General features: G+C 38.0%; 1 protein-coding gene across 1 annotated transcript in view; it reads right to left on the bottom strand.

Annotated features, from left to right (window-relative positions):
* Positions 1-14,141, bottom strand: part of LOC124019863 (semaphorin-3aa-like) — a 76,143-nt gene that overhangs the window by 26,601 nt on the left and 35,401 nt on the right. The window contains exons 4-8 of the mRNA XM_046335304.1: positions 5,109-5,228; positions 4,228-4,321; positions 3,991-4,110; positions 1,077-1,219; positions 5-119 (exon numbers count right to left, since the gene is read on the bottom strand). Of these exons, the coding sequence (XP_046191260.1) occupies positions 5-119; positions 1,077-1,219; positions 3,991-4,110; positions 4,228-4,321; positions 5,109-5,228 (592 nt within the window). The remainder of the gene's footprint in view (positions 1-4; positions 120-1,076; positions 1,220-3,990; positions 4,111-4,227; positions 4,322-5,108; positions 5,229-14,141) is intronic.

Below are 14,141 nucleotides of genomic sequence, written 5' to 3'. Positions count from 1 at the left end.
TTACGCAGCTCGTCGAAGTGTGTGTCGATGCCGTTGAGGCCTGGCACTGAGCAGGTCAGTCTGGCCTTGAGGAAGGTGGTCCACTTATTGACCAGACTCCTGTGACCTCCCAGGTCATTCTGCAGGGACAGACACACACAAACACACACACACGTTACACACACAAATAAACACACACACGCTACACACACAAACACATACACGTTACACACACAAATAAACACACACACGTTACACACACTCACAATACACACACACCTTACACACACAAACACACGTGTTACACACACTCACAATACACACACACCTTACACACACAAACACACATACGTTACACACACAGATAGTCTACAGACAGGCATGAAAATCCACAATATATAATACTTGTGTGAATTCAGCTTTGATACTGGGGAACATCTGTGTATGTGACATATTTCTGTGTCCCTGTGAATGGAACTGTGTGTGTGAGAGTTTAACATGTCCATGACTTGTGTGTGAGTTTAATATATCCATGATGTGTGTGTGAGTTTAATATATTCATGACTTGTGTGTGAGTTTAATATATCCATGATGTGTGTGTGAGTTTAATATATTCATGATGTGTGTGTGAGTTTAATATATTCATGATGTGTGTGTGAGTTTAATATATTCATGATGTGTGTGTGAGTTTAATATATTCATGATGTGTGTGTGAGTTTAATATATTCATGATGTGTGTGTGAGTTTAATATATCCATGATGTGTGTGTGAGTTTAATATATCCATGATGTGTGTGTGAGTTTAATATATCCATGATGTGTGTGTGAGTTTAATATATTCCATGATGTGTGTGTGAGTTTAATATATTCATGATGTGTGTGTGAGTTTAATATATTCATGATGTGTGTGTGAGTTTAATATATTCCATGATGTGTGTGAGAGTTTAATATATCCATGATGTGTGTGTGAGTGCATGCTAGTTTGTTTCAGTGTGTTTTGTGTGCGTGTCCATGCGTCCATGTGTGTTTGCGTGTCTGTCTGTGCATGTCAGTGTGTGCATGGGATGCTTGTGTGTGTGTTTGTGTGTGTGTTGTTACCTTACACAGTTGTCCTATGCGGGCAATAGTGGCCTTGCCAGTGTGTTCTCCATCCATGGCGTTCTCTTTGAAGAAGAGGAAGATCTTATCATCCTCAGGGTTGTCACTCTCTGGGATCAGGTTTACACCTACAAACCTGGGGTCTGACACATACACACACACACACACACATACACACACACACACACACATGTTAACAAATACACGGGTACAAACACACACGCGCACACACACACAAACTGCTTACAGACATGATCAAACATTCAAACACATATGTGCAAACACAGATACATGAGCACGCAAACAAACACCAGCTTGATAAACAAACAATGCCTAATTTTCACTAGGGCTTAACCATGAAACCCTCATATCCGCATTAAACCAACCGCTATTTAATTCCACCATGTCCTCCATCCTCCAGTCCTTCATAACCCCTATTAGAAGACACCTCCATCCTCCAGTCCTTCATAACCCCTATTAGAAGACACCTCCATCCTCCAGTCCTCCATAACCCCTATTAGAAGATACCTCCATCCTCCAGTCCTCCATAACCCCTAGTAGAAGACAGCTCCATCCTCCAGTCCTCCATAACCCCTATTAGAAGACACCTCCATCCTCCAGTCCTCCATAACCCCTTTTTAGAAGACACCTCCAAACAAACACATATGACTCTGATTCTATGTAATATACACTTCAGAATGTGTAACAAATGGCACCCTATTCCCTATATAGTGCACTTCTACATAGGGTATAGGGTGCCATTTGGGACACAGCCTAATACATCGATTGCAGATTTCGGAGTGCGAGGAAATCAAACTCCTAAATTACTTGAGCCAAGAGCCTAGGGCTTGAATATCCCCAGCTAAAGGGATAGAGCTCTTTACGGAAAACTGATCTGGGAGCAGTCAGTCATGGAGGCGTCGGCACGGGAAAGGAGAGATGGCGTTTCGCCAACCCAACTAAGTTAGAGAGAGAGCAACAAGCGGGGCAGTGTTATGGTGGCGGTAAGCTCCACACACACACACACACACACTGACACACACACACACTGACACACACACGCACAAGGGTGCGAATATATTTGGCCACAACTGTATATACACACACACTCACACAATACAGGATGTGGCCGTGAAAAGGGAGACCCATGGCCAAAGCAGGACCTTTACGCTGCCAGATTTATACTGTCTCCATGTGGATGGGAGTCCCAAACACAGATATGCAAGTACACACACACACGCACACACAGACATTTAATAAATGCACAGTGCGCGAGCAGACGGATGCACACACACACAGCCATTTAATAAATGCACAGTGCGCGAGCAGACGGATGCACACACACACACACACACACACACACACACACACACACACACACACACACACACACACACACACACACACACACACACACACACACACACACACACACACACCACCACCAAACACACACACACACACACACACACACACACACACACACACACACACACACACACACACACACACACACACACACACACACACACACACACACACAACCCCCCCCACACCACCACCACCAAACACACACACACACACACACACAACCCCCCCCACCACCACCACCCACACACACACACACACACACACACACACACACACACACACACACACACACACACACACACACACACACACACACACACACACACACACACACACACACACACACACACACACACCCCCCCCCCACACCACCACCACCAAACACACACAAGAACGGCTGCACTCATGCCATTCAATACATTTAGTGTTGCACAAAGGCCATTTCATTGGTCGTGGGCTTAACTATAAACCCGAGTTAGGAGTGTTAACAGATCGGCAGGATGTGTAAATAAATGTCTGCCACAGTCTGTCTGGCCAACCTAGGGTCTGAAGCCTTCTGAAGTGCATACCTATTCACATAGCCATTAAGGATTCTCTCTGAAGTAGGAACGCCATGCTTGCCATTCATACTAGTCTAGAGTCTAGAATAGAAAAGAATCCATTCTGGTAATCCCCAAATTACAATAACCAGAGAGGATTTATCCGGAGCCAGTGGATGGAGAAGCTAACAGACAACAGGAGGATTAAGGTGAGAAGATTACCTTTTGGGTAAATCGCTCTTTCTGAATGTGTCACGGCATTCATCGCCATGGAGTGGGTTTGGGGGGTTCACTGTTCTGTGAATGGGAGGTGGGGCTGTAAAGGGGTGGTGGTGGGTTGAAATTTGACGTCGCTGCCGGAAAACAGCTGAGGGGATTAACTCCATGGGAAAGAATATGGACTCCGGGGGGAAAAAACATAAATTGACCTTTTGTGCGGCAGCCATTAAATCCTTGGCTATGCAGACAGACTGACAGAGTGAGGGCTCCTCTCCTTCCCACCCCTGGATAATCTCACCAGCACCAGCAGCCACACACATTCATACACACACTGACTTTATGAATGGGATCTGATATCTATGTCTGTCTTTGAATGGGAATCATCAGAGACACTCACGGCTTATAGATAGGACTAAGCTCTGTCCGACAGCTATTTAAACCAATGAATGGCGTCCTCTCGCCAATTGACCAATGAGAAGGTTCCTTTGATGCGCTTTAAAGGATTAAGTGTATCATGTCTATATTATACTATCAAGAGCCCCCTCTCCTATCGACCAATAAAAAGGGCTGATTCATATCATTTCAGCCAATAAAGGTTGTTGCCTACTGTGTCATATCATCAACGGTTCCCTTTTGTTCATTTCAATTAGTTATACTTCTGCAAATACAATTTAATCAGAAGTGTGTTATTTGATTTCTCCCTTGGAAAATAGCTTTTTGCTTTAATGTGATCGAGCTGTATAATAAAGAATAAATAAAGAAGATATTAAATCACTGTGTTGTACCATTGAGCCATCTAGAGTCATGTTGCTCAGTCCTGATAGGATGATGCTCCCCGAGGGTGCGGAAGATGGCAAAGTCCCTTCCCATGAAGTCTGCCGACGTGCCAGAGTACAGCTCCCCATCTGCCAACCAGAAACCAGGGTCAGCAACAAGCAGCCAATGAGATTAGAGATGTTAAGTGTCAGGAAGTCCACTGGCAAACTCCAACCAATCACAAGTGGGATTAGAGTCGGACTCACCTAACATGATGGACGCAGAGAGCATCTTGGGGTCGTAGGGGCTTTTCCCCCGGCCGTTCTCGAAGTGGGACGACTCCAGTCGAAAGATGTTGTCCTGAAGGGAAAGATCAGTGTTCAAGAATAGCCCGTAAGAAACCCATCTAGAACATTCCAAAACAACACGCAAATGACACAAAAGTTGTTCACTAATATGGTTTGCAAGAAGTTCACTAAATGGGGAATAGTGTGTCAAATTAGTGCACTTGATGGGTAACAGTGTGTCATTAGAGACCCGAAACACGTACTGTGGAGTAGAGCTGTACCTTATTGACCTTGTAGATGTATATTAATAACTGACAGACCCCGTCAATCTATGTAAAATAGCACCATGGTATACACACACACACACACACACACACACACACACACACACACACACACACACACACACACACACACACACACACACACACACACACACACACACACACACACACACACACACACACACACACACACACACACACACACACACACACACACACAGAACCCATTATATTAATGCAGGACTAGATAGTGATTTCCCCCCCTTTCCACAGTTGAACAGTTACACTGTGTGGGATCATTGATTAAGCTGTATCTGCTTATCAAGATGATTGATTAAACTATTGTGTGGGAGAACGATTTCCGCTTGTTAATGTGGGCCTGTGTAATGAGCTTTCCCCCCCCCCCCACTTTGCACAAATGAAATCATTGATTAGAAACACTGAATGAGTGGGAAATAGTCACACCAGAAAATAATGATCTCGTCCCTTGTCTTGGTGCAATTTAGATTCTATTGGAGGTTAGAGGGGGTGGTGTGTGTGTGTGTGTGTGTGTGTGTGTGTGTTGTTGCGCCTTACCTCTGCTCGTTTGCCCATCTCTAGGTAGGCACAGATGGGGTGAAAGGCCCCTGTACCACAGATATACAGGTGGGTGGAGTTGTAGGGTTGGAGCACTCGGATGAAGTTGGAACACTCTTTCTGACAGGAGACGAGAGACAAACACCTCATCAACATCTCATCAACTTGGGCTCCCGAGTGGCACAGCGGTCTAAGGCACTGCATGTCAGTGCTAGAGGTGTCACTACTGACCCTGGTTTGATTCCAGTCTGTATCACAACTGACCGTGATTGTCTCATAGGAACTCTAACCCGGCCAAACCCTGGGTTAGTAAATAAGAATTTCTTGTTAACTGACTTTCCTCGTTAAATAAAGGTTCATAAAACTTTTTTTTAAACACTTGATCAGTTTCAAACTCTCAAACAAACAACACTCACATGTTAAAGCTGGAATCGTTAATGATGTAACAGCCATGTCTGTTTGAGATATTACAACAACAAAGAAGTTAGTGGAAACAGAAGAGCACAGTATGTCCTGCTATTTGTTGTTCCTTGCTGCATGACGCTCCTCAGCTCGGCAACAACAACAACAACAACGGTGTTGGTGGTGGGACCAGTGGCGCTGTTTCCCCGTACTGCAGAGTCCATCTTTATGTGTCCACATAGCATCTAGCATTTACTGTATCTGTCTAATTATATACAGGTACAACTAAGCAAATTAAGCAACGATTCAGTTAATATGCTAGTAACTACTTCGAACCAAAGTTTGTGCAGTTTTGCTGATTGCAGTTCAATCTTTAGTTTAAGTACCTTATCTGCAGTTATCTTGATCAGCTGAGCTACCACATTCTGCCTACCAAAGTAGCTCTAGAATACAGAGGTAACTACAGGACATAGTGAGGACAATATGTCTGCACGCTCCAGCTGTCTTAAAGTGCTGTACGTGCAACCTAAAACAACTTCAGTTTTGATCACTCAAGGCATAAATAAGACTTGGTGGTTGGCGCTACTGGAAAGCTCCTGCAATCTGAAGTAGGAGTTTCCAGTTCCCGTTGCTGTGGTAAATTGCTTGTGAAATGAAGTGGCGTTCAGTTTTGCTGAAGGAAATGCCACCTGTGAGTTAAATTAAGCCATGACTGTGTCCTAAATGCTCCCCGTTCCCTCTACAGTACACTCTGTTTGACCAGGGCCCATAGGTAGACCCAGAGGTCATATTGTGCCATTTGGGATGCATCCCATGTTCACATCAGATCTCTAATGACCCGTCCGTCCGTGTGTGTTTCCATGTGTGTCCCTGTCCGTGTGTGTTTCCATGTGTGTCCCTGTCCGTGTGTGTTTCCATGTGTGTCCCTGTCCGTGTGTGTTTCCATGTGTGTCCCTGTCCGTGTGTGTTTGTGTGTGTGTGTGTGTGTGTGTGTGTGTGTGTGTGTGTGTGTGTGTGTGTGTGTGTGTGTGTGTGTGTGTGTGTGTGTGTGTGTGTGTGTGTGTGTGTGTGTGTGTGTGTGTGTGTGTGTGTGTGTGTGTGTGTGTGTGTGTGTGTGTGTGTGTGTGTGTGTGTGTGTCCGTCCACCAGTCCATCCGTAAACATTTGTGCGTGTGTCCGTCCGTTCGTCCGTCAGTGTGTGTGTATTCACGTCAGATCTGTAGTGATCCATCTGGTTGAATTTACTGAAGGTATTTGGACTCCCAGCCTCAGCGCATGTGGATAGTCCCAGTGCTGGGAGACTGTTTATGCTAACCCTAATGAATGGGATTAGTTCATGTTCTAGCCCTCTGGTAAGTCTTCTACAGGGTTCAGTAGGGTACACACATGCTAAAAAGATGAAGGCACGATTCATTGATGAGGAATACACACCTTTAGTTGACTGACACACACACACACACAGACACACACAGACACAAAGCCCATTCCAGGTTAATACACACACACACACGCACGCATCTCTTTCCCGGGTCATTAAGAAAATAAATACGGACCTTCTGTGTCAATAAAAATCCTAAACCTAAGGTTTATGTTCCGTCTGCACAGAGTCACCTCTAGTCTCAGGGATGCTAACTGCTCAGGCTTCCCTGTCCCTCACAGCAATGAGACATTACATTTATTTCCTTGCTTCGCTAATAAGTAAGCCAGGACAGTGGAAGGGGCAAAAATATTTTTTTAAGGCTGAAAGTTCAACAGATAAGAGAAAATAGAAAATAAACCATTCACGGAGTAAATCACACCAACGTAGTGTGGAACCTGTTTCCAACATAAGGTCTTCCTCTGTCAAAATGAAATGCCAGATCAGGAATAACTAGCCATGTTGTGTAAAGGCTGCTAAAAGTCATTGATATCTAACTGGACAGGTTTGAAGGATATCAACCTTGAGTTAAACTTTACTGTCACCCCAGGATATTATCACTAACCCATAGTCACAACAACAGGTCACCCCAGAGAGAGGATATTATCAGTAACCCATAGTCACAACAACAGGTCACCCCAGGATATTATCAGTAACCCATAGTTACAACAACAGGTCACCCCAGGATATTATCAGTAACCCATATTCACAACAACAGGTCAACCCAGGATATTATCAGTAACCCATTTAACATTTACATTTAAGTCAACCCATAGTCACAACAACAGGTCACCCCAGGATATTATCAGTAACCCATAGTTACAACAACAGGTCACCCCAGGATATTATCACTAATCTATAGTCACAACAACAGGTCACCCCAGGATATTATCACTAATCTATAGTCACAACAACAGGTCACCCCAGGTTATTATCAGTAACCCATAGTCACAACAACAGATCACCCCAGGATATTATCAGTAACCCATAGTCACAACACCAGGTCACCCCAGGATATTATCAGTAACCCATAGTCACAACACCAGGTCACCCCAGAGAGAGGATATTAACAGTAACCCATAGTCACAACAACAGGTCAACCCAGGATATTATCAGTAACCCATAGTCACAACAACAGATCACCCCAGGATATTATCAGTAACCCATAGTCACAACAACAGGTCACCCCAGGATATTAACAGTAACCCATAGTCACAACACCAGGTCACCCCGGGATATTATCAGTAACCCATAGTTACAACAACAGGTCACCCCAGGATATTATCACTAATCTATAGTCACAACAACAGATCACCCCAGGATATTATCAGTAACCCATAGTCACAACAACAGATCACCCCAGGATATTATCAGTAACCCATAGTCACAACAACAGGTCACCCCAGGATATTATCAGTAACCCATAGTCACAACAACAGGTCACCCCAGAGAGAGGATATTATCAGTAACCCATAGTCACAACAACAGGTCACCCCAGGATATTACCAGTAACCCATAGTCACAACACCAGGTCACCTCCCACATTACAAGTATTTCTGTGGTTAGACCAAACCAACAACCTCTAAACCCAGATATGCTCCACAAACATTTATGGTTCACAACCATGACCGTTACAAGGGTTACTTGTGTGAAAGTCTTCTTAATGACTTTACCTTATGGGCTTCCTAACATTCCCGCAACGTTCCGGCAACAACAGGGAAGAAGCAATGTCTTCCTCCATCATTCTCACATCGCTATTATATACATTGTAAACTGTCTCATTAATCATCTTACTGACAGAGATGTTTAGATTTTCTCATGGTCATTAGACTCATTTCCAGACAGGCATTTTGTGTGTGTGTGTGTGTGTGTGTGTGTGTGTGTGTGTGTGTGTGTGTGTGTGTGTGTGTGTGTGTGTGTGTGTGTGTGTGTGTGTGTGTGTGTGTGTGTGTGTGTGTGTGTGTGTGTGTGTGTGTGTGTGTGTGTGTGTGTGTGTGTGTAATATTGAGTGCATGTTGTGTGTGTGCCACTGACAGACATTTACTCAGCCTAGTCAGAACTGCTACTCTGCAATTTTCAGGGTGAAAAATGACTTCTCTACACACAAACTGTGTCGTTACCTGAATACCACTGCATCCTCTGGGGAGAGAAGGGTCATTATTGGGAATAACTGATTACTTTCCCTTGAAAGGAGGGGGAATTAGTAGGCAGCTTTGTTTAAGGTAGATGGTTGACTGTGTTTTGAGAGCACACAGTGAACCTAACATGCAACAGTCTTCAGATACAACTATAACTTCTGAACTAAATGAGAATCATTTCTCCCGCTGAGCTGTGTTGAACCATTCAACATTTTCTGCATCACTTGTCTGTTAGGGCTGGGAATTGCCAAGGACCTCACAATATGATATTATCACAAGATTTAGGTGCTGAAATTATATGTAGTGTGATTCTATATGTAGTGTGATTCTATATGTAGTGTCATTCTATATCTAGTGTCATTCTATATGTAGTGTCATTCTATATTTATTGTGATTCTATATGTAGTGTGATTCTATATGTATAGTGATTCTATATGTATAGTGATTCTATATGTAGTGTGATTCTATATGTAGTGTGATTATTTATGTAGTGTCATTCTATATGTAGTGTCATTCTATATCTAGTGTCATTCTATATTTATTGTGATTCTATATGTATTGTGATTCTATATGTAGTGTGATTCTATATGTAGTGTGATTCTATATGTATTGTGATTCTATATGTATAGTGATTCTATATGTATAGTGGTTCTATATGTATAGTGATTCTAAATGTATTGTGATTATATATGTATTGTGATTCTATATGTATAGTGATTCTAAATGTAGTGTGATTCTATATGTAGTGTGATTATTTATGTATTGTGATGATTCTATATGTAGTGTGATTCTAAATGTATTGTGATTCTATATGTAGTGTGATTCTATATGTAGTGTGATTCTAAATGTATTGTTCTATATGTAGTGTGATTATATAGGTATTGTGATTCTATATGTATAGTGATTCTATATCTAGTGTGATTCTATATGTATAATGATTCTATATGTAGTGTTATTCTATATGTAGTGTCATTCTAAATGTGGTGTCATTCTATATGTAGTGTCATTCTATATGTAGTGTGATTATATATGTAGTGTGATTATATATGTAGTGTGATTCTATATGTATAGTGATTCTATATCTAGTGTGATTCTATATGTATAATGATTCTATATGTAGTGTGATTCTATATGTAGTGTGATTATATATGTAGTGTGATTCTATATGTATAGTGATTCTATATGTATAATGATTCTATATGTATAATGATTCTATATGTAGTGTGATTATATATGTAGTGTGATTATATATGTAGTGTGATTCTATATGTATAGTGATTCTATATCTAGTGTGATTCTATATGTATAATGATTCTATATGTAGTGTTATTCTATATGTAGTGTCATTCTAAATGTGGTGTCATTCTATATGTAGTGTCATTCTATATGTAGTGTGATTATATATGTAGTGTGATTATATATGTAGTGTGATTCTATATGTATAGTGATTCTATATCTAGTGTGATTCTATATGTATAATGATTCTATATGTAGTGTTATTCTATATGTAGTGTCATTCTAAATGTGGTGTCATTCTATATGTAGTGTCATTCTATATTTATTGTGATTCTATATGTATTGTGATTCTATATGTATAGTGATTCTATATGTATAGTGAATCTATATGTAGTGTGATTCTATATGTATTGTGATTCTATATGTATAGTGATTCTATATGTATAGTGATTCTATATGTAGTGTGATTCTATATGTATAGTGGTTCTATATGTAGTGTTATTCTATATGTAGTGTCATTCTAAATGTGGTGTCATTCTATATGTAGTGTCATTCTATATTTATTGTGATTCTATATGTAGTGTCATTCTATATCTAGTGTCATTCTATATTTATTGTGATTCTATATGTATTGTGATTCTATATGTAGTGTGATTCTATATGTAGTGTGATTCTATATGTATTGTGATTCTATATGTATAGTGATTCTATATGTATAGTGGTTCTATATGTATAGTGATTCTAAATGTATTGTGATTATATATGTATTGTGATTCTATATGTATAGTGATTCTAAATGTAGTGTGATTCTATATGTAGTGTGATTATTTATGTATTGTGATGATTCTATATGTAGTGTGATTCTAAATGTATTGTGATTCTATATGTAGTGTGATTCTATATGTAGTGTGATTCTAAATGTATTGTGATTCTATATGTAGTGTGATTATATAGGTATTGTGATTCTATATGTATAGTGATTCTATATCTAGTGTGATTCTATATGTATAATGATTCTATATGTAGTGTTATTCTATATGTAGTGTCATTCTAAATGTGGTGTCATTCTATATGTAGTGTCATTCTATATGTAGTGTGATTATATATGTAGTGTGATTATATATGTAGTGTGATTCTATATGTATAGTGATTCTATATCTAGTGTGATTCTATATGTATAATGATTCTATATGTAGTGTGATTCTATATGTAGTGTGATTATATATGTAGTGTGATTCTATATGTATAGTGATTCTATATGTATAATGATTCTATATGTATAATGATTCTATATGTAGTGTGATTATATATGTAGTGTGATTATATATGTAGTGTGATTCTATATGTATAGTGATTCTATATCTAGTGTGATTCTATATGTATAATGATTATATATGTAGTGTGATTCTATATGTAGTGTCATTCTAAATGTGGTGTCATTCTATATGTAGTGTCATTCTATATCTAGTGTCATTCTATATCTAGTGTCATTCTATATTTATTGTGATTCTATATGTATTGTGATTCTATATGTATAGTGATTCTATATGTATAGTGAATCTATATGTAGTGTGATTCTATATGTATAGTGATTCTATATCTAGTGTGATTCTATATGTATAATGATTATATATGTAGTGTGATTCTATATGTAGTGTCATTCTAAATGTGGTGTCATTCTATATGTAGTGTCATTCTATATCTAGTGTCATTCTATATCTAGTGTCATTCTATATTTATTGTGATTCTATATGTATTGTGATTCTATATGTATAGTGATTCTATATGTATAGTGAATCTATATGTAGTGTGATTCTATATGTATAGTGATTCTATATCTAGTGTGATTCTATATGTATAATGATTATATATGTAGTGTGATTCTATATGTAGTGTCATTCTAAATGTGGTGTCATTCTATATGTAGTGTCATTCTATATCTAGTGTCATTCTATATTTATTGTGATTCTATATATTGTGATTCTATATGTATAGTGATTCTATATGTATAGTGAATCTATATGTAGTGTGATTCTATATGTATAGTGATTCTATATCTAGTGTGATTCTATATGTATAATGATTATATATGTAGTGTGATTCTATATGTAGTGTCATTCTAAATGTGGTGTCATTCTATATGTAGTGTCATTCTATATCTAGTGTCATTCTATATCTAGTGTCATTCTATATTTATTGTGATTCTATATGTATTGTGATTCTATATGTATAGTGATTCTATATGTATAGTGAATCTATATGTAGTGTGATTCTATATGTATAGTGAATCTATATGTAGTGTGATTCTATATGTATAATGATTCTATATGTAGTGTTATTCTATATGTAGTGTCATTCTAAATGTGGTGTCATTCTATATGTAGTGTCATTCTATATGTAGTGTGATTATATATGTAGTGTGATTCTATATGTATAGTGATTCTATATGTATAGTGAATCTATATGTAGTGTGATTCTATATGTATAGTGAATCTATATGTAGTGTGATTCTATATGTATAATGATTCTATATGTAGTGTTATTCTATATGTAGTGTCATTCTAAATGTGGTGTCATTCTATATGTAGTGTCATTCTATATGTAGTGTGATTATATGTAGTGTGATTATATATGTAGTGTGATTCTATATGTATAGTGATTCTATATCTAGTGTGATTCTATATGTATAATGATTCTATATGTAGTGTTATTCTATATGTAGTGTCATTCTAAATGTGGTGTCATTCTATATGTAGTGTCATTCTATATGTAGTGTGATTATATATGTAGTGTGATTATATATGTAGTGTGATTCTATATGTATAGTGATTCTATATCTAGTGTGATTCTATATGTATAATGATTCTATATGTAGTGTTATTCTATATGTAGTGTCATTCTAAATGTGGTGTCATTCTATATGTAGTGTCATTCTATATTTATTGTGATTCTATATGTATTGTGATTCTATATGTATAGTGATTCTATATGTATAGTGAATCTATATGTAGTGTGATTCTATATGTATTGTGATTCTATATGTATAGTGATTCTATATGTATAGTGATTCTATATGTAGTGTGATTCTATATGTATAGTGGTTCTATATGTAGTGTTATTCTATATGTAGTGTCATTCTAAATGTGGTGTCATTCTATATGTAGTGTCATTCTATATTTATTGTGATTCTATATGTAGTGTCATTCTATATCTAGTGTCATTCTATATTTATTGTGATTCTATATGTATTGTGATTCTATATGTAGTGTGATTCTATATGTAGTGTGATTCTATATGTATTGTGATTCTATATGTATAGTGATTCTATATGTATAGTGGTTCTATATGTATAGTGATTCTAAATGTATTGTGATTATATATGTATTGTGATTCTATATGTATAGTGATTCTAAATGTAGTGTGATTCTATATGTAGTGTGATTATTTATGTATTGTGATGATTCTATATGTAGTGTGATTCTAAATGTATTGTGATTCTATATGTAGTGTGATTCTATATGTAGTGTGATTCTAAATGTATTGTGATTCTATATGTAGTGTGATTATATAGGTATTGTGATTCTATATGTATAGTGATTCTATATCTAGTGTGATTCTATATGTATAATGATTCTATATGTAGTGTTATTCTATATGTAGTGTCATTCTAAATGTGGTGTCATTCTATATGTAGTGTCATTCTATATGTAGTGTGATTATATATGTAGTGTGATTATATATGTAGTGTGATTCTATATGTATAGTGATTCTATATCTAGTGTGATTCTATATGTATAATGATTCTATATGTAGTGTGATTCTATATGTAGTGTGATTATA

This window comes from Oncorhynchus gorbuscha, unplaced genomic scaffold (assembly GCF_021184085.1).
Source record: "Oncorhynchus gorbuscha isolate QuinsamMale2020 ecotype Even-year unplaced genomic scaffold, OgorEven_v1.0 Un_scaffold_700, whole genome shotgun sequence".
Lineage (NCBI taxonomy): Eukaryota > Metazoa > Chordata > Actinopteri > Salmoniformes > Salmonidae > Oncorhynchus > Oncorhynchus gorbuscha.
The sequence above is the reverse complement of the archived record's forward strand: the minus strand, read 5'-3'. Positions and strand labels throughout refer to the sequence as shown.